Genomic DNA, 22,660 nt, shown 5'->3' with positions numbered 1-22,660 from the left:
GTCCTACCCCGTCGCCTCTGTGCCTTTTGCCTTTCTCCAGTTGTTCATTCATTCGTCCCTGTGCCTTGACAGTGACTCCCCAGGCCCCCCCCAACACCCCTCCCAGCTCCCACCCCCGAGCCCACTGGTCACGCACGACAACGCTGGGTGCCCTGCATCTCACACTTCTTTCTGTTCTTTTATTTTTGTAGTAAACTCTCTGGAGGTCGCTGGTGGGGGTCATGGGGTGGGGAGGGGGCCCTCCTGGGTGGGGGCTGGGGGCGGGGTTATTGCTCTGAGCTCCCTGTCCCCAGGGGGCCTGTGATGGAGGCGGGGGGCATCAGGACTGGGGCCGGCACAGGGGGAGACACGGCCACACGAACACTTAGGTCACAGCACAGGGGCAGGTGGGCAGGGAAGGCTGGGCGCCCTATTGCACTTTGGGAGTGGGCCAGGCGGGGACCCCCTCAAACTGGAGCCTGGGGAGGAAGCTGGAGGCCATCGTGTCCCCTCCCTTCTCTGGAGGGGGAGATGAGACCCCCCCCAGTCTGGGGCTGGGGAAGAAGACTGGGGCCGCCGTGGGCCTGGGCCTGGGAGGGGCCGAAGGCTGTTCCCCGGCCTCAGGCAGGACATCGAGAGCAGACCAGACAACAGAAGAGGCTGTGCGAGCGGCCACCCCGGTCCCCGCCCTGGCAGAATCCATCACCCGGGCTCAGCTGCCGACACCCCCTTTGCCCGCCTTGGCCTTGGAGGGCACGGGGAGGCCCTCCTCTCCCTCGCTGTCAGAGCTGCAGCCGCTGACGTCGGTAATCTCCAGCTCCGAGTCGCTGTCCTTGCCCCCCAGCGCGGCCTCTGGGCCCCCAGCCCTCGGCAGTGCCAGGCGAGGGGCTGCTGCCAGGCCCGAGGGGCGCTCGGGGCCCAGGCCCTCCGCGGCGGCAGCCAGCAGGGGCGCAGCGCTGGGGCTTCCCCCTGCCCCTGCTGCGGGCAGGTGGCCCAGGGAACCGGCCAGAGGGTTGGGGTAGAAGTGGGGGGGGTAGAGAGGCGGGGGCAGCTTGGGGAAGGGGCCGGTGAGGTACGGGCTAAAGTTCCAGGGGTGCTCTGGGAAGGCGCGGCCGAAGGGACCCAGCAGGCCGGGGGGCTTGGAATAGCCGGTGGCACCTGGTGGGGTGGCGGGACGGGGGTGGCGTTCAGGCTGGGCCTCTCTGCCCCACTATCGGGGCTGGCGGCCGGGGCCTTAGTGAAGGGTGCCACCTCCCTGCCATATTCCACCTGATTCTCCCATTGTCCTCCCACACGGGATCTCCCCACCCTCACGTGGCTTCCCCCCATCTCCACCTCCCCACCCGCCTCCCATTCATTTAGCGCCCCCAGAAAACCCTTCTCTCGGCCTGTTCCCCTTTCCAGCTTCCCTCCTCCCTGCCTCACCTCGCATCCTCCGACTTTTAAACACACGCTCACACATACACACACAGAGCCTCGACACGTGCACGCACGCACACGCGCACACACACACACACGTGCGCACACACACACACACACACACACAGCCTCGCCTGGAGCCTCCTTCCTGCATCCTGTCTCCTCCCCCATCTTTGCCCTCACACAGCCCTCCCCGGCACGCCTGGACCCCAGGCCCTTACCAGAGCCCAGGAACGGGAAAGGGCTGTCCAGACGCAGTTTGTCTGTCTCGGCGGTGAACAGGGGTGCCCGGGCCGCCGGCTCTCCCAGGCGTGGGGCAGAGAACAGGGTCTGCAGGGTCTGGAGAGGGAGGGGAGGGAGTGGGTGCCACTCAGACTGGTTGCCCCTCCCCAGGGGGTTCATGGCACTAAGCACCTCGCTCTGGGATCCCAGGATCCTAACTCACCTCGGGGGTGAGGGGAGGAGCATCTGGCCCAGGGGCTCCCCCAAAGGGACCCGGGGTCAGCAAGAGTGGAGAGCCCGTGGTGGCTGCCGCCACGTCCAACAGTGGGTAATTGACAAGCACGACTTTGCTGAAGTTGAACTTGTAGGTGAACCGCTTCCCTTTGGTCTTGTGGAGAATCCGCTTGTTGTAGTAGTAACTGTGGGCAGAAGGAGGATGCTGATGCTGGGGGCGGGGCCCAGGGAGGTGAAGGCAGAGCCCCTAACACGTGCTCTGCGCCCAGCACAGAGCACAACAACTTGGGGAAACTGAGGCGCGCAGAAATCCTTTGGCCAGGGTCACGGGGCAAGGAAGGGGTGAGGCAGGGGCTGGGATCCTGGCCTGTGTGGCTCCAAAGCCCTGGGCTCCGGTCCTTCCTTCGTGCCTTCCTTTCACTCACAAGTAGGTACTTAACAGTAGCTCCACGTGCAGAGCCCTGTGTGCTGGGATCCCACAGGATTCTGCCCCAGGAAGCTGAGGGAAAGCCCCCAGGGGGCAGGGGCCCAGAGGGGCAGTGAGGGGAGAGGGGCGAGGTGGGAGTCCCGGCCCCCAGCCCCCCCTCACCGCAGGGCCCGGCTCAGCTTGTCATAGTTCATGTGCGGCTTGCACTTCCGGACGCCCCAGAGCCGAGCCACCTCGTCGGGGTCCTTGATGACGAATTCCCCGTAGTCCCCCTGCCAGGCGATGACACCCTGGTACTCCTCCTTCTGCAGCAGCTCCAGGATAAAGTGCCACAGCTGGATCTGCCTCGAGCCGGGGGACGACTCCGGCTTGTACGCCCAATCCGGGAAGGCAAACCCTGGGGACGGGAGGCAGGGGTGCGGCCCCGGGTCAGGGCGCCGAGTCCGGGGCTCTGGGTCCTCCTTGGATTCAGGAACCAGGAGGCATCCAGCTCTCCCCTGACTCCTGGTCTCTGATGAGCAGTCGCCCAGCCTCACGCATGTTTAGGGACCCGATTCCCGCTCTTCACGCCCCAGTTGGTGTCTAGTCCCCAAACTGTCCAAATAGAGGGAGAGAACTCGGCGTCCAGGGATGCTGGGTTGGCAGTTCCAGCCTGGTCCCCTACCTTTGCACAACGTGGGCAGAGGGTGGGAGGGAGGGGCCAGCTTCCTGCATTCTCCCCACAGCCCCCCAGGCTGGCCCTGCCCCCGGAGGGCTCTGGTCTGAGAGACCCTGATTCCTGCTGTCCCCCCGTCCCTCCGTGTCTCCTGTCCGTCTCTCCCTGAACTTCCCTCCCCCTTACAGCCCCAGCTGACCTCACCCTGGCACGTCCAGGCTGGGCCTGTGTACATGTGTGTCTCTGCACCTGTCCATGAATTTATCTTTCACGTCCCTGTGTCCCCTCCCTGCATCCATGCTACATTGGTCTGAGAGCAGTGAGTGTCTGCGGATGCCCACGGCACACAGCCTATCTCACAGACGTCCACTCACCCTCGAGGGACCCCCAGCTGTACCATGGGACATAGGTGCACCAGAGTGCCACACTCCTGCTGGGGCATGACACACCACGCACCATGTGCTACCAAGGCAGACACACCGGATACGGAGCATCGCACACCCATCCCAACACACGCAACAGCACATCTCAGGCCCCTCAGCGCTGGGATCCACTAACAGCAGGACCCCAAAGGCCCAGATGAAACACTGTGGTGGAGACAGTGAGTGCAGCATCGAGACGCGTGTGTCAACCTGACAGGCACACCCTGGGTGGCCCCATGACAGTAGAACAGCCTCCCAACCCCCAGCCCCCCAGGCACCCAACTCTTAACACCCACAGCTCAGTGCTGTATGTCTCACGCTCAGGTGGGCGTCCCGTGCCCCATGTCCAGACACCCAGATGCTGTTGGCCACCCCTAAATCTCACCTCCCATCCACAAGGCCCCAGGCCCTGGGTCCTGCTTCTCCTATGCCACATCCTCTGTCCCCTTCCCCCTCCTCAGAGACCCCAGAACCAGGCATGAAAACAGGAGGCATGATTAGCCTATAAGAAGCTGACAACCATGCAGGAAAGGGAAGGAGGCTGGTGAGGGAGGGGACTCCGAGCCGGCAGACCATCTGTGTCTACTTGCTGTGTGGTCCTGGGCAGTTCCTTGCCCTCTCTGGCTTATCAGAATTTCAGGGATGTGAGGCAAAGAGGAGCAGGGTCGCATCAAGGCTGCCTGGTATCTAAAGATGGGAAATACTGCCTCCCTGCCTGAGGCTGGAGAAGGCCAGGTAGTTTCCTCCCTGAAGGGAGAATTTTTCTCTCAACTCCATCTGGGGTCTTTCTCACCTAAGAAAACAGGGACACGCGGCCTCTGGCCCATTCCACACCCAGAACACATCCCGGGGGGAAGTGGCTGTATCACAGACACACCCACACGACCCCAAAGGTGACAACGCACAACTGGCCACACACGTAGACACAGCACAGCCCGGAACGCTACCTGTCCAACGCACGTCCTGGGATGTGCTGTACATGCTGACACGCACACACACAAGAGGGAGGACCTGCAACCTCGGCACACAGACACATACACGCCAAGACACACAGACACATACACGTCAAGACACACACACACATCAAGACACACAGCCCCCAACATCCAGCTACACTCAGTGACACACAGCTGCAAGAACCACCTCCACACACCCCAAACACAGACACAGCCCCCAACACAGAGGCCTGGGGAGCACCCAGCCCTGCAGCCCGAAATGCACCAAGATTAGCCGTCCACTCGGTTCGGAGTGCCACACACCACGAAAGCGGTCAGAGGCCCTTCAGCCACCGCGGCAGGAACACACATGGCGGCGAGCTGGCGGACACCCCCAGTCCTGAGATATAGCCACTCAAAGTCCCAAAGACACACAACACACCCAGCCCAGAGACACTCGGGTAGCCTCGGAGGTACACAGACAAGCGGGCACACCGGCTCAACAAAGAGACGAACGCACACTTTTCCAGGGTGACCCCTTCTTCCAGAAACACCGAAGGGTGACACAGAGACACACTCCAAGACCCCAAGTAACCAGGCACCAAGTCCCGTCTCTTCCTCTCTCTCTCCTCTCTCTCTCTGTCTCTGTCTTTCTCTCTCTCTCTCTCTCCTCTCTCTCTCTCTCTGTCTGTCTCTCTCTCTGTCTCTCTCTGTCTCTCTCTGTCTCTCTCTCTCTCTCTCTCCTCTCTCTCTCTCTCTGTCTCTCTCTGTCTCTCTGTCTCTCTCTGTCTCTCTGTCTCTGTCTCTCTCTCTCTCTTTCTCTCCTCTCTCTCTCTCTCTCTCTCTGTCTCTCTCATTGTGGGGCGCGCCCACATCCCCGCTCTGGTGATCCACTTCCAAGCAAGCCGTCCTCTTTCCCAGGCTCCGGCTGGTTTGGCCACGTCTCCATGTCCCCCTGCCTGGGTCATCCAGTCTGTCCACTCGTCCACCAGCGCCTAGCCTAGTGCCCCCTCTCGTCCCCGTCCCTGCCCCATCCGTGCCCACCTCTCTCCAGTCTCCCTGCTTCTCTTTGACCGCAGGTCCTGGGTGGGAGCAGACTGCAGCCGGCCGAGACCCCAGGTCCTCAGGCCCCAGGTTCCTTGTCCCTCTCCAACCTCCACACCTCACCTGCCATCCAAAAGACGCTCGCGTCCCAGCAGGCAGGTGGCAGGGACATCTAGCTGTGAAGTTTTTAGCCAAGTTTTTCAGGAAGGGGTTGGATTCAGGCGACTCTGACTAAGACCCGGGGAGGTGGAAGGAAGACAGTGAGAGATGCAGAAAGGTGGGGCCGGCTTGCTGGGAAGGCCCGAGGGCTGGGGAAGGGGTGGGGGAGGTCCGGGCCAGTTACCAGGGGTCCAGAGAGCCGGCAGGGCAGGCGGGGCGAAGAGAAGGTCGGAGACGCAGCTACAGTCCATGGTGGAGCTGGCCCTGCAGAGAGGCCAGACAGACAGACGGATGAGGACGGGATGGAGCAGGCGGGAGAGACAGACGGGGGTCATGGGGGCTGGCACTGCCCCTCCACCCAGGTCCCAGCCAGCCTGGTGCCCACGGCCCTTGCCCCCTACATCCCGCCCCGCCTGCCTCCTCCAGCGGGCACCCTTCTGCCTGCTGGTCCCCCGGGCTCCCGGTCCCTCTCCCGGCCCTGTGCCCTGTCCTTCCCTCCTAGCCAGTCCTCCCGGCAGCCTCCCCTTCCTCTGCGCCCCATCACGAACCAGGGGCTCCCAGCCTCCCTCCTCGCTCCTCACTCACTCACTCACTCACACCCTGGCTCCCGCCGCCCGCCCACCCCGCATCGTCTCTGCCGCGGTCTCTCCATCCCTCGCCTCTCGCCAGACCTCTCAGGGTCCGTCTCTGCGTCTCTGGGTCTCCCTCTGTCTCTGTGGCTGCCCCAAGTCTCTCCCACTGCCAACCTCCTGGCCCCACCCCGCCCCTCCCGGCTGACCCCCGGGCTGCCGCATCCAGCTCCCACGCTGCCCGGAGCTCTCATCTGTCGGCCCAGAGCCGGCCAGCACCAGGCGGGCGGCCGTCCCGACGACAGGCTGGGAGGGGGCAGGCCCAGCCCCCGCCCGCCCTGCCCTCCGCCTCACCACCCCGCAGAGCGGGCCCCCAGCGCCCGCATAAGTGCTCCCGCAGAGGCCCCTCCTTCGGCCTGCTGCTCCCCTCAGACCCCCACCACTTGGGCCTGCTTCCCCGCAGGCAGGCAGCCCTCCTCAGACACCCCTTCCCCTTAGACCTGCCTCCCCCTTAGACCTGCCTCCCCCCAGACACCCCTTCCCCTTAGACCTGCCTCCCCCTTAGACCTGCCTCCCCCCCGACACCCCTTCCCCTTAGACCTCCCTCCCCCGCAGACACCCCTTCCCCTTAGACCTGCCTCCCCCTTAGACCTGCCTCCCCCCCAGACACCCCTTCCCCTTAGACCTGCCTCCCCCACCAGACACCCCTTCCCCTTAGACCTGCCTCCCCCCCAGACACCCCTTCCCCTTAGACCTGCCTCCCCCACCAGACACCCCTTCCCCACCAGACACCCCTTCCCCTTAGACCTGCCTCCCCCCAGACACCCCTTCCCCTTAAACCTCCCTCCCCCACCAGACACCCCTTCCCCTTAGACCTCCCTCCCCCCCAGACACCCCTTCCCCTTAGACCTGCCTCCCTCCCAGACACCCCTTCCCCTTAGACCTGCCTCCCCCCCATACAGCCCCCCTCAGACACCCCTTGTATCTGGCTTCCCCCCACCGCAACAGGTCCCCCCTTTCAGATCCCCACTCCCTCGGACACCCCTCTCCTCAGTTACCTAATTCTCCTGAGACACTCCATCCCCTGCCCATCCCTGTCTCTCAGACCCTTTCCCCTTTCTGTCAGCCCTCTGCCTCAGATACCCCACCACCCAGACCTCACCCTAGGTCACCCACACCCTCAGACATCTGCTCCTGTCAGAGGCCCATCCCAGACACCCCAACCCCCAGATCCTTCTGCCTCTCACCACTCCACCCCGCCAGTCCCCACCTCTCAGAGGGCGCGCTGTCCTCAGCCTCCCTCCTTTAGACGCAAGCCCCTCAGATACCCCCGCACCCCTCCCCGTCACACACTCTTATACACACCGTCCCTGTCACACGCCCGGCTGCTCAGAAGATCCCACACACACTGTCCCCCGTAAGCCCCACCCCACCCCTTGGGCACCAGAGCGGACTTGGCAGCCCACTTGCCCTCACACTTGTCCGGTCTCCCACGGCCACCCTCACCCCAGCCCCCAGCCCCGCGTCTACAGAGGCTCCTCCCCCTCGCTCCCTCCAGCACTCAGACCCTCCTGGGGGCAGCCCCTCCGCCCTCGCTCCCACACCCCCATCTCACCCCAGCTCCCCAACTTTCTCTGTTTATCTCCCTCCCTGTCTCTCTCTCCCTCTTTGTCTCTCTTTTCCCTTCTCTGTCTCCTCCCACTATCTCTTTTCCATTTTTCTGTCTCCTCCCTCCTTCCTTGTCTCCCCTCAACCTGGGGTGTCTCTCCCCACCTTTCTCCACTCAGCTCTCTCCCCCTGTCTGTCTCTCTCTGTCTCTCTCCCTCCATCATTCAGTCTTTCCCTACTTCTCCGTCCTCCACGTCTGCTCCCCCATCTCTTTCCAGGTCTGTCCCTCCCCGTCCCCCATCCCTTCTCTTGTCTCTTTCCCCCGGTCTCCCCAGGTCCTGCATCTCTCGCTCTCTCTGCACCATCTGTCTCTTTTCCCCCCTCCTCTCCCCTCTCTAACTCTCTCCGTCTCTCTGCCCCCACCTCCCTCCCCATCTCCCTCTGTCCCCCGACTCCCCGCACCTCGCCCCGTCCACCTCTCTCCCACCTCCCCAGCTCTCCCTGCCTCTCTGGGCCCCCCTCCCTCCTGCCTCCGCACCCCCCCACCCCCACCCCCTATTGGCCCCTCTCATTTCCGTGTTGGTTTTGATTTCTCTTCCCGACGCTTTCAACTCCCCGCCGCCTCCTCCGGACACGTTATAACGAGGAGCCGTGGGATCGGCGCTCCGGGGCCTGCTCCCACGCTCCCCCCTCATCTCTCTCCCGCTCGCATCTCTGCCATCTCGAGGTCTCTGCCTGCCTCTTCTCCCGTCTCTGTCCCCCTCCCGTGTCCTGTCAGGCCCACAGGGACCGGCCCACACCCCCTCTGGTTCTGTCCCCTTCCCTGCATGTCTGCCCTGACTGTCCGGGGTGCAGTGCCGCATCTCTGGGTCCCCATGTCTCTCCGTCCCTGGGTCCTCACGTCTCTGCGTCTCCACACCACCCTGTTTTTATGTCTCTGGGTCCCCACATCTCTCCTCCCAACGTCCCTGTCTCCATGTCTCTCTGTCTCTGTCTCCCCGTCTCCGAATCTCTGTTTCTGTCCCAGCAGCCGTCTCTTGGGGCCCCTTTGATCTCGCCCTGCCCCTGGCGCCCCCCTGGCCCCATTGATCGCAGATCGACCGATGGGGGGAGCAGGGCCTGCGGGGCTGGGGCTGCGGCCCTGGCAGGGGCCTGGCAGGACACCGGACACAAGGACGGACACACAGCCCCAGTGACTGCAGAGGGGGAGCTGCCTGCCGCAACCCCGACCCTCCCAGTCAGTCCGTGCGGGGCGGATGGGGACTCCGGGCAAGCTTTAATTTTTAATTTTATTTTGCTTCCTCCACACCCCCCGCCCCCCATCTCCACCGCCCGCAGCCATGGTACCGAATATGTGTGTGTGCGCGTGTGCGTGTGCGCGCAGCAGTGTGGAGAGGGGCTGGGTAGGCGAGAGCGGCCCTTCCTCCTCTCCCTGCAAAGCAGCTACACAGACCCACACGCCGACCCGGGCACACGCACCACACTGCCACAGCTCAACAAAGTGACACATGCCACACTGGCACACACAACACACAGCACAAAGATGTGTGAGGCACGTGTCCACACACTCGTACACATCAAGACTGTCACAACTGACACACATCACATAGACCCACACAGCAACCCAGGCTCACATACCACCATGTTTCACACAACAGACAGACATGCGTGTCAAAATAGTCACACACACACCATCCTGGTCATAGACATCAGCCCAGAGACAGACACACAGTTATACACAGATATGCACGAGACACACAGCCATTCAGTCCCATACGGAAACAAAGACACAACCATAAAGCACAGACAGACACACACTAACAGGCACACTCTCCTACACCAAGGCTCACAGTCAAATACAGACACAGACCTACAATCACACGCTGACACAGTGCCACACAGAAACAGAGACACACCCAGGCACGCACAGCAGCACAGCCAAGCCAGTCACACACAAGTGACACGAGAGCACCCGAGTCACACAGACAAGCACCAGAGGTCCTGCGTGCACACGTGCTCCGTCACGCAAGGAGACGGGTGCACACACCACACAACACAGCCAGCCACCGCCAGGCCACAAACACACACACACACACAGAGCCACGCTCACACCCACAGCCCAACTGGGTGGGCTGGGCACTCAGAGATAACCCCACCCTGGGGTCCTGATGCTCCTGCCATCATCTGTCCAGCTGTCTGTCCATCCACCCATCCATCTGTGGATGTCCCAAGCCAGCCCCTGCCCCTGCGTGTGCACGTGTGTGAGGCGGGCGCTGGCCCAGGCCTGCCTCTGCTGCTGTCTCACTAGAGACAGATCCCAGCCTCTCTCAGGCCTGCTGGGTGTCAGTGTCTCTCCTCTCTCTGTCTCTCTCTCTCTCAGGGTCTTTGTGGCCCCATCTCTCTGTCTGCCTCTCTCTCCAAATATCTCCATCTCTGAGTGTCTCTGTTTCTTGTCTCTGTCTCTGGGTGTCTCTGTCTCTCCCTGTCTCTGTCCCTCTCTGTCTCTCCCCATCTCTCTTTGCCTCTGTCTCCTCAGGCCCCCATCACCCCGGCCCCCTGGGCTGGGGTTTAACCAGTTGTTTTGATTTCTCTAAGCTGCTCCGGCTGCCTCGGGAGCCGCCTCGGGCCTCACACCCTCACCCCAGCCCCTTCATCCCTCACCCAGCCCCCCCCACCGCCGCCTCCCCTTAACACGATCTGCACAAGTGGAATGAAAATTGATTTTTTTTTTAAATTTCATATCTTCTCTGGGGCTCTGTCTAAAGAGGAGAGCGATGCGGCCCAAGACCCTTCTCCCTTGGCCCCCTGCACGCACACGTGCACACACCCTGACAGGCACACACATCACACCCGGACACACACACACACCCCAACACTCCATCTGCACCCACCCTGGGGACACACACCTCCCTACACCACACACCCGTGTAGCACACACCTGTGCACACAGTTGAGACACACAGCAGGCCCCGGTGCACGCACACACTCTCTCTGGACACACACCACTAGACGCGCTTCACACACCACACACAGTGTCCCATCTGGGTGTGCACAGCCGGATGCCTGCCGTCACACACTATATTAGCACGTGCTCACCGCACACCTGACCGTACAGATTATGCCACGTCCATGCCACGTCCAAACCTAGGCTCAAGGACCTCCCATCACTGGCACCAATGAGACCCCATGGCTGTCCCGGGGAGGACGGGGTCAGGAGGGTGACAGGGGCTCTCCTGCCCGGACTTGCCCCACACTCCCCAGGTCACCCTCTCCTACCCGTGTCCACATCCACCAAATGTTCTGGCCTGACCCTGGGCAGGGGTGTCTCTGTGTGTACACACGTACACACACACACACACACACACACACCTCTCACTACTTCTCTCAAGGGCACACAGTGTCATCCCCACAACAGGCTGGCTCATTCAAGAGCTGCCTCATCCCCACACGAAACACAGGCACCCATGACACACACACAGCAGTACCATACACGGGCTGACGCTCACACGACATCAGGGGCTCAGCCCCACACATCGCCGGGCACTGGTTCACACCGTAGAACACACATGTACCATCCGACAGTCACACGTGACTACACGCCCACACACACAGCCTTCAACACCCTTCATGGCTGGTCACACACAGTATGTCACTTAATTGTCATGAACGCCTTATCCAGCTCGTTACATCCAGCCTTCCAAAACGACTACGCGCGCACACGCACATGCACACGCACACACACACCCCTTACATGTCTGATCCCAGACTCAGACACAAGCCCACAGGCCCAGACACACAACAGCACCCCCTTAACAACAAGGTATTGCCCCACACGCTCACACAGCCAATCTGCGATACAGAGATTTGCGGGGATTTCTGGGACCATGTCCACAGCTAGTCCTTTGCGTGTTCCTCACACGCACACTCACCAGCCTGGCCCCTGGGGTCCCACCTGGGTGGCACTCTCGGTCCTTCCACCCCGTCTCCCTTGGGCTGTTAAGCCTTCTCATCTCCTGGCCCTCAGAGATGTGGGCTGTCCTGTCCTGGTCACTCAGACACACCGTGTGGCCACCTGACTCGGAAACTCCGGACACGGCAACAGCCCTAAAGTTTTGGGGCTGTCACACACCAGACAGCTGAGCATCACACCCAAGTCACACACATGCTCACAAACATGACACGTGTGGCTTAATTCAATTCCAAGTTCTCACGCACGCACAGTCACTGTGCCCAGGAACACACACATCTCCACACATCACATTTACACGTGCTGCAACACAAGTCCCACAGTCCCACAAAAGGACAGCCAAGCCCCCCCCACCACACTGTCACACACCACAGACACACACAGTCCAGATAGCTTGCACACATGCACAATGTGCACACGCACATACACACACACACACACACACACACACACACGGGAACCTCTGCCCAGGCTGACTGTGCAAGACAGACAGAGGGGTAGTTTGTCAGACAGATGGGGCACCAGCTTCCAGCCTGGAGGTGTGTTTGTGGCACCGGGTATGGGGTGCTTGGAAGGCATGAAGCCAGGGAGGGATGGAGACCTCACACCCACTCTCACCCTGTCTCTCCCTCTAGCTGGCGTCTCTGTCTGGGGCGGTGTGTGTCTCTGTGGGTCTCTGTCTCTCTCCCTGAGCCCCAGCCTCTGCACGGATGTCCCTGGGGCTGTGGCCAGCGCGCGGAACGGTGTCATTGGGGGGGGCTGGCGAGGGAGCGTCCCCGGGGAGGTGGGAGCCGCAGTGCCACGCACCCCGCCTACCAAACAGCGCTGGGGGAAGGGAGAGGGAGGGAGGCGCAGCAACCGCAGACGGACCCGGAGCCCAGGCTGCTCCCCCACGCCTGCCCCTCCCCTGGGAGACCCAGAGAGATGGAGGAAGCAGCGCAGGGGTGGGGGGAGACAGAGAGGGAGAGACACCCACAGAGGGAGAGAGACAGAGAGACAGCGTGATGGCGAGAGAGAGACAGAGAAGAGGGAAGCAGCACAGAGCAGGGAACAGATTGGAACAGAGATGGGAGAGACCCAGAGAAAAGATGGGAGGCCAGAGAGAGTCCCACAAAGACAGAGAGGGAGCGACAAGCAAAGAGAGAGACAGAGACACCGGGACAGGGCGGGAGATGGAGTTAGGGAAACCCAGGAAAGGGGAGTGAGTCAGAGAGGCTTCACAAAGTGAATTAGAGCTGGAGGTCACGGGGAGAGAGCTGCTGGGAGGAGAGACCCCGGGTCAGGGAGGAAGCAGAGGAGGGGGCAGAGATGCGGAAAATTGAGGGATTAGGGCAGAGGCAAAGGAGAGGATGAGGGAGAGCTGCGGGGAGCTGCAGGGCAGAGGCCGGAGCCTCAGGAAAGTGAATCCGTCAGCTGGCCCAGGCAGATCCCAAGTGCGGGTTCACGGCCACCTTGACACCCACCCTGGCCCTTCAGCCGTCCTGGGGGGTGGGGTCAGTGTCCCCACTGGGCCTGACCTAGCTCCTGGCTACCACCCCAACTCCAAAAGCCACCCCTCCCCCACCCCTCCTCACCTCCACCTGCCCCATTCCAAGCCCAGCTCCAACCCCTGCCTCGTCCTGAATCCCACCCTCTTCCCAACACCAAGCTGACCCTCAACTGCAGCTGTCTCCCCGTCCCATCCTCACACCCCAGGCCCTGCCCCACTGCCTGGTCTGGACCCTTTGGCCCCATGCCCTCTACCAGCGACAGTGACAGACGTGTAGGGGCAATGACCTCGGTTTGGTGGTGCTGGGGAGGCGGGTGGAGGGGCAGGGAACCGAAGGCAAGTGTGATCAGCCAGTCCCAGGAGCCAAGAGACCACGAGAGCCCTTCTGGACTGTACTGGCCAAGGAGCAGGGATGCTGCGTGTCCTGGTCATGGGGCTGGGCACCAAGTATGTGCTCAGGAAATACTATTAAAATGGAACTCAGGCTAAAGGGAGTGAGGCAGGGGAACAGAGACAGAGAGATGGTGAGTCAAGGGACAGAAAGGCAGAGACCCAGGGGCTGAGATGGAGGTGGGGAGGCAAGACCTGGGGCGAGGGGGCAGAGAGGTTAGGGACGGAGGGCAGGACCCCCGTGCCTGGAGCCAGGTGTGGGGCCTGGGCTGGCTGGAACTGGGTGCCTGGGCTTCAGGGATCCCGCAAGGGCCAGAGAAGGGCCAGGGTCCGGCTGGACTGGGGGAGGCTCGGGGCTCCAGGGGCACCACGCGGTGCTAATTCAGCGCCATCGATCAGATGGGATGAGAGCAATAAATTATTGTGACAAGATGCAATCCTGGCCCGCGCGCTGCCGCCGAGGCGGATCGATCTCTGTCCCCAGCCCCACACCGGGTCCCATGCCCAGGCCTCAGCCGGCCAGGACGCCTCTGCCCACATCTCCCTCCATTCCCCCCACCACACACGCTTCCACGGACAGCCGGGTGGGGCTGCAGCCCTGGGAAAGAGACAAGAACAGAGAGGGACCCACGGAGGGAAGGTTGGCCCCTATCTGCCCCCAGTTCTCTCGCTTCCCTCCGCATCCCATCCTTACCACAACCTGGGAGGTAGCAACTGCCACGATGCCCATTTCACAGATGTGGAAACTGAGGCTCCGACAGGGAAAGTAACTTGGCCAAAGTCCCACAGGTGTGAGTGGTGATGCCTGGACTCAAATGCGGGACAGTATAACTTCAAGCCCCCCAAGACTTCCACCGTCAGAGGGGAGGGCAAGGGACAGAGACAGAAGAGGAGGGAGGTGACAGAGAGAGAATGAGACAGAGAGTGCAGGACACAGAGAAACAGAGAGTCAGGGTGCTATAAAGAGATAGGGAGAGATACAGAGACACTGAGAGAGACAGAAATGTAGAAATACAGAGAACACAGGGAGGGAGAAAAAGAGACAGGACAGAGAGATTCAGATTCAGGGATAGGCAGATGGGGGGAGATGGGCAGACGGAGCAGGGATGGAGTAGAGAGAGGGGATAAAAGACAAGTGGGCAGATAGGAAACAGGAGCTGGGAAAGAGGTGCGAGATGAGTAGTTCTGGAGACCAAGGTGTATCTGGGGAGACAGGTGTGTGTCGGCAGGAGGCTGCTGGTTCCATGCAGCTTGGGGGGCAGGTGGGAGCCAGGATGAGGATGACAAGCTCGGCCCAGGGGAGTCAGTGTCAGAGAGAGACAGGTGTGCCAGCAGGGAGGTGGGGCATGTCCGAGGGCAGGAGTGGAGGGACAATGTGAGGCTGGGGTGTAGCTGGCAGGTGATTGGGAAGCAAATGATGCCGGAGTGACAAGGTGGACAGTATCTATGGAAGAAGGCAGTCACCTGATAGGCAGGTGTGGGGGGCACGGACACCCGGATGCCTGGAGGCAAATCTCCAACATCTACCAGCTTCTGAGCCCAGAAATGACTCCATTTCTCTGGGTTCAGTTTCCTTCTCTGCAAAATGGGAATAAGGGTTAAGGGCCTGCCTCATAAGGGTCTTGTGAGGATGAAATGAGACAATGGATATGAAGAACTGAGGACACCGCCTGTCACAGAGATGGGTTTAATAAGCAGTAGCGGGGACCTGTTAGGAGCAGATGCTACTCGTGAGTGGTCCGTGACCCAGCCGCAGCAGCGGCCGCAGCAGCATCACCTGGAGCTTGTTAGAAATGCAGAGTTTCAGGGTCCTCATCAGACCTGCTGCACCAGGGTCTCTGTGGTGAGACCCAGGCCTCTGTGGTCCACAAGCGCTCCAGATCTTTCCAATGCCTGCTACAGTCTGAGAACCTCTGACTTAAGGGCTTCTGCACGCTGCAGCAGGCAGGTGTGTGGTCGGCTGGGAACCGGTATTACATGTGTTTAACAAATGCTACAGGTGTTACTTATGCTCACTGAGAAAGGTGTTCCCTGAGGAGGTAGATGGCTGGTGACAGGTTCTATGAAAAGGGACAGACAGGTCTTACTAGAGGGGAGCTGGCTGGAGACGGGTGTAGGGATCTGAAAGTTAGGCTCTAAAGGGGTGGGGGTGACAGGTTGTGTGGGCAGGTGGTTGAGAGGGGTGGGGTGGGTGCACAGCATCTGAAAAAGCTATGAAGGAATGAGGGCTACGTGGATGTGGGGGGAGGAGAAGGCTAGAGGGGGACCCAGTTTTGGGTGCCAGGTGCACGTCTGTGGGGCAGGAGTGGGGAGGCCAGGGGTATAGCAGAGACCCGGATGAAGAGAGAAAGCAGAGAGAGATTAAGGAGGTGGCATGTGGAGGGCTCAGTACTTGTTTGCTGAAGAAATGACTGAACGCGGTACCGGAGCAGGTGATGCCTGAGGTAGACAGGTGAGCAACGGGCAGATGTGTGGAGATGTTGGTGTGACCTTGTGAGGCAAGGAAAAAGGAAGTGAGAAACATGGGAAATTAGGTATGTGGGAAGAGAAGAGAGGTGGATAGGTAGTACCTGAAGGACAGGTATACAGGTGAAGCAGGTACCTGTGGCCAAGGACAGATTCCCTGCCCAAACATGCATAAGTGTGAAGCCGTACATTGGGAGACACAGAGAGACAGGGAGGAGTCGGACGCAAGGCCAGCAGCAAGTGTGCAGGTGGGGTTGGTGGGGCTTTCAGAGCACAAGGGCTTGTAGGAGACATCATGGCAGGGGAGGGACCGGAGGAAGAAGGATACCCATGATACCTGGGGGCTGTTGCATGTGTGAGCCATCAGGTACGAGGGTGGGGGGTTGGGGGTGGTTAGGAGACACGTGGGGTTGGCGCATGTGTTGCTGTCTGGGATGTTACCTGAAATGACAGGTATGGGGGAAGCCTTTGGAAGTAGGTGTACTTATGTTAAATTATGGGAGATGGAGTGTGAGGGAGTTAGGTGCAGGCAGAGAGAGCGCCACGAAGCAGGTGTGTTCTCAAGTGACAGCGCGTGGGACGCTCTTCCGGAAGGACCGGTGTGATGGTAGACAAGGCCAGCATCGCAAGGGAGAGGTATGGGTGAGAGCCAGAGGGTGGGAGGGAGCGTTACCTGAGGACAGAGAAGGAGGACGCACGTGTGAGTGCCTACATGCAAAGGAAAGGGTGTGTGTGTGAGAGAGAGAGTGAACAGGGACTGCCTGAGGGGAGACAGAGATGAAGAAATATAGATGTGTGAGAAACAAGTGTGTTTAGAGCTTTGGGGGGGGGCAGGTCGGGTGGTGCACGTGCAGGTAGGAAGGGGATAATGGGGTATGAAATGAGACAGATGCAGGCATTCAGGTGGAAAGGGCAAATTTTGGAGAACAGGTGTTACCTGGAGGTGCAGGTAAGCTATATCATGGGCACCTTTGAAGCAGGTTTCAAGGGACGAGTATTACCTGGGTGGGGGGGGGGGGGCAGGTGAAAGGAAACAGGTGATACCTATAGGGGCAGATGAAGGGAACAGGTGTGGAGGAGAGGGGTTACCTACAGGGCACAGGTATAAGGAGACGAATGTTACCTAGAGGTCCAAAGGGGGAACATCGATGTGACAGGTGCGTTGATAGACAGGTGTGGGTGAAAGGTGTAACCTGAGGCCACAGGTGTGTGCAGCACGACTCTTTGGGGTGGTGTGCTGCCTCCGTTTCACTCATTACCCCCTCCACCCCTCCCCAGGGGCCAGCTGTGCTCTCCCACCCCGCCCAGGGCTCTGGCCCGCGGCAGGGCACGCAGTTAGCTCTGGGCTTGGCCTGCCGGGCAGCCGAGGCTCCTGAGGCTGCTTGGCGATGCGGAGCGCGTCTGGGCCTCGGCGGCTGGCCGGGCGGGGGGAGCGGGAGGGGGGGCCGTTTAGCCGTGATAGATCCGCGCGCTGCTTGTCTCTTAATCTCCGGAGCGACCGATCGATTCGCTATTTCCCTTTGTTGCCAGAAAATTCGATCCGGGGCCTGGAATTAGGTCCCCGGCTTAATCTGAGCGGAAACCAGTGAGGGGGAGACAGAGATAGAGACACTGGGAGAGACAGAGACAGAGAGATATTGAGAGACAGAGAGAGGCAGAGACAGAGAGACAGCAGAGAGATGCTGAGAAAGATAGGGGAAGGCAGAGATAGGCACAGAGATTCTGAGAGACAGTCTAAGGAGTTGGACCCAAAGAGGTAGAGACAGATGCTGCGAGAGACGGAGTCACAGAGACGGAGGGATAGATTCTGGGAGAGCTGGAGGTGGACACAGAGATCCTGGAAGAGACAGGGACAGAGAGTCAGTGAGGAGAGACCCAGCCAGGAAAGAGATGTCAGAGGTGGCCCGGCGTGGTCCTGAGACAGTTGTGAAGTGACTGGGACAGAAAAGGTGTGTGGCACTAGGCCACCTGTCCCCAGAAGGACACGCCCCCCCAAAGGTCACGGCCAGGCCTGCACTCCCAGCCCAGAAGTGTGCAGACCCCAGAATTGGCCCAAATGGCCTTCCCACAGCCCCTGGGACCCCTCACCCCAAATATCTAGAGCCCGGTCTGCAGATCCTCAGCTCTGAACTCCAGCTCCAAATCCAGACCTCCCGGCCCCCCCCGAATCCAACCCCCCATGCTGAGCCCAGCCCCGAATATCCACAGCCCTAGTTCTGACCCCCAGCCCCAAACGGTCCGCCCTCAATCCCAAGTATCCAGTCTCTTGGCTCTGAGCCCCCAGGTCCCAAATTTCAAGCCCTCAGCCCTGCTCTCTAAACCCAAGACTCTCGCCCCAAAAGTCCAGACCCACCCTTAGGTCGGCCCGCCAGCCCGCGCTCTCACCGCCGCATCTCCCGCGCTCTCGACACACTCTCCAGCGCCCTGGTCCCGGACCCCTGCCCCGAGGGCGCACCTCCAGCCCTCTCTCCCTCCCTCCTCTCGGGAGTCGGACGCAGCCCCAACCGCCTCTCAGCCTCCGGCTCAGGGAGCCGAGCTCCGGAGGTCTCTGGGAAGCGCCTCCCGCGGCCCGGCCCCCGCCCCGGGAAGGAATCCCCGCCCCCCATCCCCGCCCCTGCGCCGGCCGCGGCGCTCACTCACTTTCCGGGGCTTGCGCATCCGCACCGGTCCGGGGAGAAGTGTTTAAAGTTCGGATCCCGCAGCCATGGCCCCCGCGGCGTCCTGGAGAGTGGGCACCGGGGCGGGGGACGGGGTGGGGGGAGATGCCCGGAGCCCCGGGGGGCACGGAGCCAGAGGGGGCGCGAGCAGGGAGCGAGAGTCACTGAGAGACCAGGACACCGAGAGACGGCCAGAGACACAGAGACGGGGGCGGAGCAGAGACAGGGAGATGGAGAGACCCCGAAACAGAGACGCGCAAAGAGAGATAGAGACGCCGGAAGCTGGGGACGGAGCTCCGGGCGGGCGGCGGCGCCACGAGCTAGGCGCGGGGCAGCAGGGCCGGGGCGGGGGGCGCGGGGTCGACCGGCCTCCTGCGCCTCCTCCCGCTCTTCCGTCTCCTCCTCCCGCTGCTCCGCGGCGCGCGCCGCGCGCCTCCCGCCCTCGCGGCCGCCCGGCCCGGCTCCGCGCGCAGATATATGGAGGCTGCGGCGGCGGCGGCGGGCGGTGCGGGGGAGGGGGCGGGAGCGCGATCGATGGAATATAATTTTCCTCAAACTCGGAAAATAAAGTTCAGAGCTGATCAAATTTGAAAACAGATGTCGAATCGCGACTCTAAATAAGGTTCGATCCCGGGACTGAGGGAGTGGGGGCTGCGGGCGGGGGTGGGTGGAGAGGTGGAGACCCCCCTCCTCTCCCTTTCCCTGCCCTCCGCGTCCCGCCCCTCCCGAGGAGGACGCGCGGACAAACCGACGGGCACGAGGTGGAGGTGGCAACTACGTGACCCTGCTGGACACGCAGAACTGGATCTGGACACGACTCGCGTGCACACACAGAGTCTGGGTCGCAGACACACAGACACGGACATAGGGACACACGAATACACTAACACAGACAGTGCAAACACACACACAGGACACAGCCTATGGGCACATGGATACACAGCCGTAGCAGACACACACACACACAAGCATATACACCAACAGATGGACACACAGCCTGCACACACAGACCTACCCTGACTCACAGCCATTCCCTGATCCGCGGACCCACAGGCTGGACACATGGACATACGCAGATCCATGGTGATACACAGCTACACTCCATCCCTGACACACAAACCCTCTTGACACACGAGCCCAGGGCATGTGGACAGACACACAGACAATCACAGACAGAACCGAGGGCAGGCACACTGACACTCCCCTTCACATGCCCACGCGGTCACAGGAGCACATACCCACAATTGCAGTGACAGGGAAGGGCCCCATCCCAGGATCCGCTCCCATTGAAATAACAAGGAAATAGCCACTGGCCTCACGACCCTGAGAGCAGCCCCCAGCCCAGAATTCAGCTCCCACTCAGATGCCCTAGCCCAGCCTGACCCAGGTCCTCACTAGACACTCTTCTTCATTTTTTTTTTTTTTTTTTTTGCGGTACGTGGGCCTCTCACTGCTGTGGCCTCTCCCGTTGCGGAGCACGCGCAGGCTCAGCGGCCATGGCTCACGGGCCCAGCCGCTCCGCGGCATGTGGGATCTTCCCGGACCGGGGCATGAACCCGTGTCCCCTGCATCGGCAGGCAGACTCTCAACCACTGCGCCACCAGGGAAGCCCGCCACTCTTCTTTTCCCTCTCTCGCACCTACCTCACCCCTTCTCCTTCTCCCCCTTGCTGCTTCCCTCCCCCACTTTTCTCTCCCATCCCAAGGTCAGGCTCCACCCCCAAGCCTCAGTGCCACCTCCTCAGGGGATCGCCCCTGGAGTCACCTGCCTCCAGAGGGGAAAGTGTATGGGGCAAGAAATAGTGGCCAGCACAGCTCTGTGAGATCTCCCCAGCCCCACTGACCCCCAGGTGCCAATACCAAGGTGCTGAGGGGATGAAGAAGGCTTCAGACAGGCCCCAGCTCCAGCCCTATTCACCACTCCTCACCTGGGCAAGTCACTAAACATCCCCCAGTCTCAGTTTTCTCATCTGCAAAATGGGGCAATAATGTCAGTTACATGCTAGGGTTAAACAGAAACATGGGAGAGCACTTGGCACCATGCCAAGGTCCAAATAAACACCCCTGCTCTGAGCATTACTACTTCAAAATAATCATATTGAAAATACCAAACATTTGACTGGAAAATGAGAACTCCTTCACTCGTCTCTACGTGGAACAACACTCTTTCAAGTAGGCAGCGGGAAGCCCCTGCCCTGGGTGTCTCTATCCCGTCATTAAGAGGAACTTGAGACACCCTCAGGAAAGTCCGCATCCTCTGGGTATCTAGAACAACCCGGACTGTACACAGCATCCTTGAAGATAGCTCACCAGCTGGACCTGTACCCCTGGGGTGTCTGTGACACCCACCAGACTGTGGAGAACATCTTCCTGGGACCTTCACAGTGGGTGGCTCTGAACGTTCTGGAACACCCTCTCTGGGGTAGGATGCCTCATCTGCACGTGGCGCCCTTTGGGAGAGAGACAACAGCCTTCAGGAAAGCTAGAACTGTCAGGGCATCAAAAACACCAACTGGAATGTATTTTGTGACCATTAAATGCGCGAAAGGGCACCTGAGAAAAGAGAAAGGACAGCTTCCAGGCAGAAAGAATGCAACTGACTGTATGTTCCCCCCTTCAGGAAAACAGCACACCCTCTGGGAAGATGCCATGTATTACGGTGTACCCAGCACCCCTCCTCGGAATGTTAGTGGCACCCAGAAGACAGCAGAAAACATCAGCTAAGATAGCTTTCACACCCCATCTTTAAGCCCCGCCTCCAGGAGAGACTAGGCATCTCAGGGTGTCAGAAACACCCCTAAAGTGTAGGTAATAACCATGAGCGGCTTCCAATGCCCAATCAGAGGGTATGGAGGACCCCAAGGAGAGCTCTGATGCCCTCAGTGGCCAGGACCAGATAGGCCGTACAACACCCATCTGACTGCTCAGAACCCCCTTCCAGAGAAGACAGCTTCCTGATTTCTGGGCTGTGCATCTTGGGATGAGCTATGCTCCCTCTCTGAGCCCCAGGTGGTTGGGAGGATTCCTGAGATGGACATCAGTGTGCCCTGCCTTGTGAGCAAACAGTAGCTGCTCAATAAAAGCCAGAGTTCTTGTTGTAAGACGTTTCCGAGGAGGGGTGTAACACCCACCAGGGCTGTGTATTCACTCGTTAGCAGTATCACCTACACCTACTTGACTTGAAGGAAGCATCTCACAGGAGGGGGATGATTAAGCTGTAGTTAACAACCCCAGGGAGCCTGCAATAGCAGATGACTGTAGTTAACACCCCGCTGAGCGAGAACGCCCTCAGGGTGTTTAATGCCCCCTGGAAATGAGAGAGAGAGAGAGAGAGAGAGAGAGAGAGGACACCCTCACCAGCCTGAAGCACCCAGTGGACTGAATTTATTACCCATGAAGGAGAGAGAACACCTCTGGGGTCTGTAACATCCATTAGACTCTTTTCAAACCCCTAGGGAGTACGAGGACCCACCCCCACCCCCACCCCGTGAGGGCTAATGCGTCCCTTTAGGTTGAGGGTGACACCCCTGAAAGGGTCTCCAGGTGCCTGAACACTACTAAAGGTGACTGAGGGTGAAACCAGGAAGGGTATACGCTGCCCGCCCCCCTCCTGCCACAAGAATCCACCCCCGACCCACTTCCAGGTGGGCAAGGTCCTCCCTGAACCACAGGAGCACAAGAGGCAAGGATGGCAGCTGGGGGCGGGGGGCGGGGGGCGGAGGGCGGAACTGGGCTGAATAGGGTCTGTACACAGTTACAACAGCCATGACAATTGTCACTTCAATGGTATTTGCTCTGAGTAGGCACTGGCCCAAACTCTATACATAGATTAACTAATTCTCTCAACAGCAGCCCTACGAGATAAGTGCTGTTATTAGCGTCATTCCCATTTTACAGATGAGGAAGCTGAGGCACAGAAGTCACTTGCCCCCTGTTACACAGCTAGTTAGTGTTGGAAGTGGGAACTGAGCCAAGGCAGCTGGCCGGGTGGGGGGGGTTGAGTGGGGGGGGTTGGGGGT

At 60.4% G+C, this 22,660-nt stretch overlaps 1 protein-coding gene across 1 annotated transcript; it reads right to left on the bottom strand.

Annotated features, from left to right (window-relative positions):
• Nucleotides 1-102: 102 nt before the first annotated feature.
• Nucleotides 103-22,096, bottom strand: ERFL (ETS repressor factor like). The gene is made up of 7 exons (XM_073795910.1): nucleotides 18,626-22,096; nucleotides 5,681-5,760; nucleotides 5,461-5,568; nucleotides 2,444-2,678; nucleotides 1,844-2,039; nucleotides 1,620-1,737; nucleotides 103-1,137 (listed from the first exon to the last, which is right to left on the bottom strand). The coding sequence occupies exons 3-7, from the start codon at nucleotides 5,507-5,509 to the stop codon at nucleotides 692-694; spliced, it is 1,044 nt and encodes a 347-aa protein (XP_073652011.1). The 5' UTR covers nucleotides 5,510-5,568; nucleotides 5,681-5,760; nucleotides 18,626-22,096; the 3' UTR covers nucleotides 103-691.
• Between the last annotated feature and the right edge of the window lie 564 nt (nucleotides 22,097-22,660).

The sequence above is a fragment of the Tursiops truncatus genome, chromosome 19, assembly GCF_011762595.2.
Source record: "Tursiops truncatus isolate mTurTru1 chromosome 19, mTurTru1.mat.Y, whole genome shotgun sequence".
Taxonomy (NCBI): Eukaryota; Metazoa; Chordata; class Mammalia; order Artiodactyla; family Delphinidae; genus Tursiops; species Tursiops truncatus.
The sequence above is the reverse complement of the archived record's forward strand: the minus strand, read 5'-3'. Positions and strand labels throughout refer to the sequence as shown.